At 54.5% G+C, this 2,554-nt stretch overlaps 1 protein-coding gene across 1 annotated transcript in view; it reads left to right on the top strand.

Moving 5' to 3' along the window:
- Window positions 1-1,983, top strand: part of GNRHR (gonadotropin-releasing hormone receptor) — a gene marked incomplete at its 5' end in the record, with an annotated part of 4,432 nt that extends 2,449 nt beyond the window's left edge. The window contains 3 exons of the mRNA XM_010077715.1: window positions 3-308; window positions 1,099-1,300; window positions 1,574-1,983. Of these exons, the coding sequence (XP_010076017.1) occupies window positions 3-308; window positions 1,099-1,300; window positions 1,574-1,983 (918 nt within the window). The remainder of the gene's footprint in view (window positions 1-2; window positions 309-1,098; window positions 1,301-1,573) is intronic.
- Window positions 1,984-2,554: the final 571 nt, after the last annotated feature.

Consider the following 2,554-nt stretch of genomic DNA (forward strand, 5'->3'; position numbering starts at 1 on the left):
AGAGGAGGAAATCCCACGTGCGGCTGCTGATCCTCAGCCTGGCGCTGGCCGACCTGCTGGTGACGGTGGTGGTGATGCCCCTGGACGCGGCGTGGAACGTGACAGTGCAATGGTACGGAGGAGATGTCTCTTGCAAGCTTCTCAACTTCCTCAAGCTCTTCGCCATGTACGCGGCCGCCCTGGTGCTGGTGGTCATCAGCCTGGACCGGCACGCTGCCGTCCTCCATCCCTTCTCCCGCGCTCGACGCCGCAATGGGCTGCTGCTCTGCGCCGCCTGGGCCAGCAGCGTGCTCCTGGCTTTGCCCCAGGTACGGATCGGTGGCCTCCTCGGGTGGTTTGCCCAGCCTAGGGTGGTTTTGGAGATGGGCGTCTCCATCCCTTGAACACTTGGAGATGTTCAAGGCCAGGCTGGATGAGGCTTTGAGCAACCTGGGCTGGTGGGAGATGTCCCTGCCTATGACAGGGGGGTTGGGACTCGCAACCCATTCTGTGATTCTATGATCCTGGCAGCCCCAACAGGTCCATCCCAATCCCGAGGCTCCACCACCACCAGATTGGCTTTGCTGAGCGAAGCGGTGGGGTTGCTGCGTTGAGTGCTCAGCGCTGCGTTGCACCTTCCTTGTAGCACCCGTTCATTGCAACACCATCAGGGTGTTACACTAAGGGCTGGGAAAAAATTGTCCCCACTGTTTTTTATTCCTGATGCACATGGTTATCTTAGAATCACAGAATCATAGAATCATGGAATAGTGTGGGTTGGAAAGGACCTTAAAAATCATCTAGTTCCAAACCCCCTGCCATGGGGAGGGACACCTTCCACTAGACCAGGTTGTTTCCCCTAAAAATGCATCACTGCACCACTGCAAAACACATTGGAGCAGACCAAGACAACCCTGGGAAGTTCCTGACCAAAATAACATTTGGTATGGCCAGAAAATGGGATTTCAGAGCCGTCAGATCCCATCCATCCTGGCCGTCACCATGAGTTAGGTGCCCGGAGCGTCTCTCCCAGTCTGACAGTCCATGCCCAGCCAGGAGCATCTGCAGGACATGGTGCCCTGAAGCCTTTTTGAATTATTCTGTGGTTCTCCATTTCAGCTTTTCCTCTTCCACCTGCACACGGTGCCAGGAGTGAACTTCACCCAGTGTGTTACACACGGGAGCTTCCGAGCACACTGGGAGGAAACTGTCTACAACATGTTCACCTTCACCACCCTCTACATCACCCCCCTGAGCATCATGATTGTGTGCTACATCCGCATCATCTGGGAGATCAGTAAGCAGCTAAAGATCAATAAAGGTAAGCGGGTCCCAGCCCTTTAGTGTCCACATGGTCCTGTGACCGAACCTGGTCCATCCTGGAGTATTGTTGGGTCTGTCCCAACACCCTTTGAAGGACAACCCAACGAAGGGGTTCTACACAACCTTCTTGACCCCCCTCTTTGCTGCCTTCTGCTTCCTGTGGGCCATGGAGCAGACCATGAGATGGTCTCCCCTCTCTGGCAGAAGCACAGTCATGGATGGTTATGTTCTCCTGGTTTTCTCCAGCCATCTTTTTGACTCTCTCTGGCAGGTTTGATAAGAAATCAAAATGACCACATCTCCAAGGCACGCATGAAGACTCTCAAGATGACCATTGTGATCGTTGCCACCTTCATCATCTGCTGGACCCCATACTACCTCCTGGGCTTGTGGTACTGGTTCCAGCCAGCCATGATCCAGAAGATGCCGGAGTATGTCAACCACAGCTTCTTTCTCTTTGGCTTGCTGCACACCTGCACTGACCCCGTCATTTACGGACTGTACACCCCCTCCTTTCGGGAGGACGTGCAGTTGTGTCTCAGGGGCATTGAAACAGCCATTTCCAGGCACGAGAGACACAAACCCGTCTCGGTCACAGAGAAGAACGTCAAGGATGGTGCTGGAAATGGTGGAGTGGCATCAGGGGGCTCCAATGGGACAACTGTCAACACGGTTTGCTGAAGAGACGTACCCACAAGGGGACAGGAGGCACAGCTTTGGGGGGTGCTTCGTCCCATAGAATCATTCTGGAGACTGGCAAAAGGAGGTTTGCCACCCAAATGTGGTGGGTGGTCTCTGGCCACAAACTGTGGAAGTGTCTCCTGCCTGTACTCAGGGTGAAAAACACTTAGGGGTAGTTATGGTCATTCCTCCATATTCCATCAGCCCCGTGACAACCAGAAAGTCATGGGTTTTGTACCCTGTGCATGCTCTAGCCCTGATACTGGGATCAAGAATCTGCCACACTTCCAGCATCAACCCCTGGGAGGAGACATGCTGGCTCCTCCCTGGTCCAGGGCCATGTCTGCTGGGGTGGCCAGTCTGTGAGTGCCCTTCGCACCTACACCCAGGTGTGGAGCTGCAAGGATGTGGAGTGCTAAGAGGTGTCACGCCGAGGGGCTGCAAAGGTGCCATCACAGCCCTTAGTCTGTTTTCTCCACCCATTGTAGGAAAAGCTCTTTGGAAATTTCAGATCTCCTGGCTCAGAGACTGCCTGGTTCTCCTACGGCCACGTGCGAAGCCATGGGAAGGA

Source organism: Pterocles gutturalis, unplaced genomic scaffold (assembly GCF_000699245.1).
Source record: "Pterocles gutturalis isolate BGI_N339 unplaced genomic scaffold, ASM69924v1 scaffold8253, whole genome shotgun sequence".
Lineage (NCBI taxonomy): Eukaryota > Metazoa > Chordata > Aves > Pterocliformes > Pteroclidae > Pterocles > Pterocles gutturalis.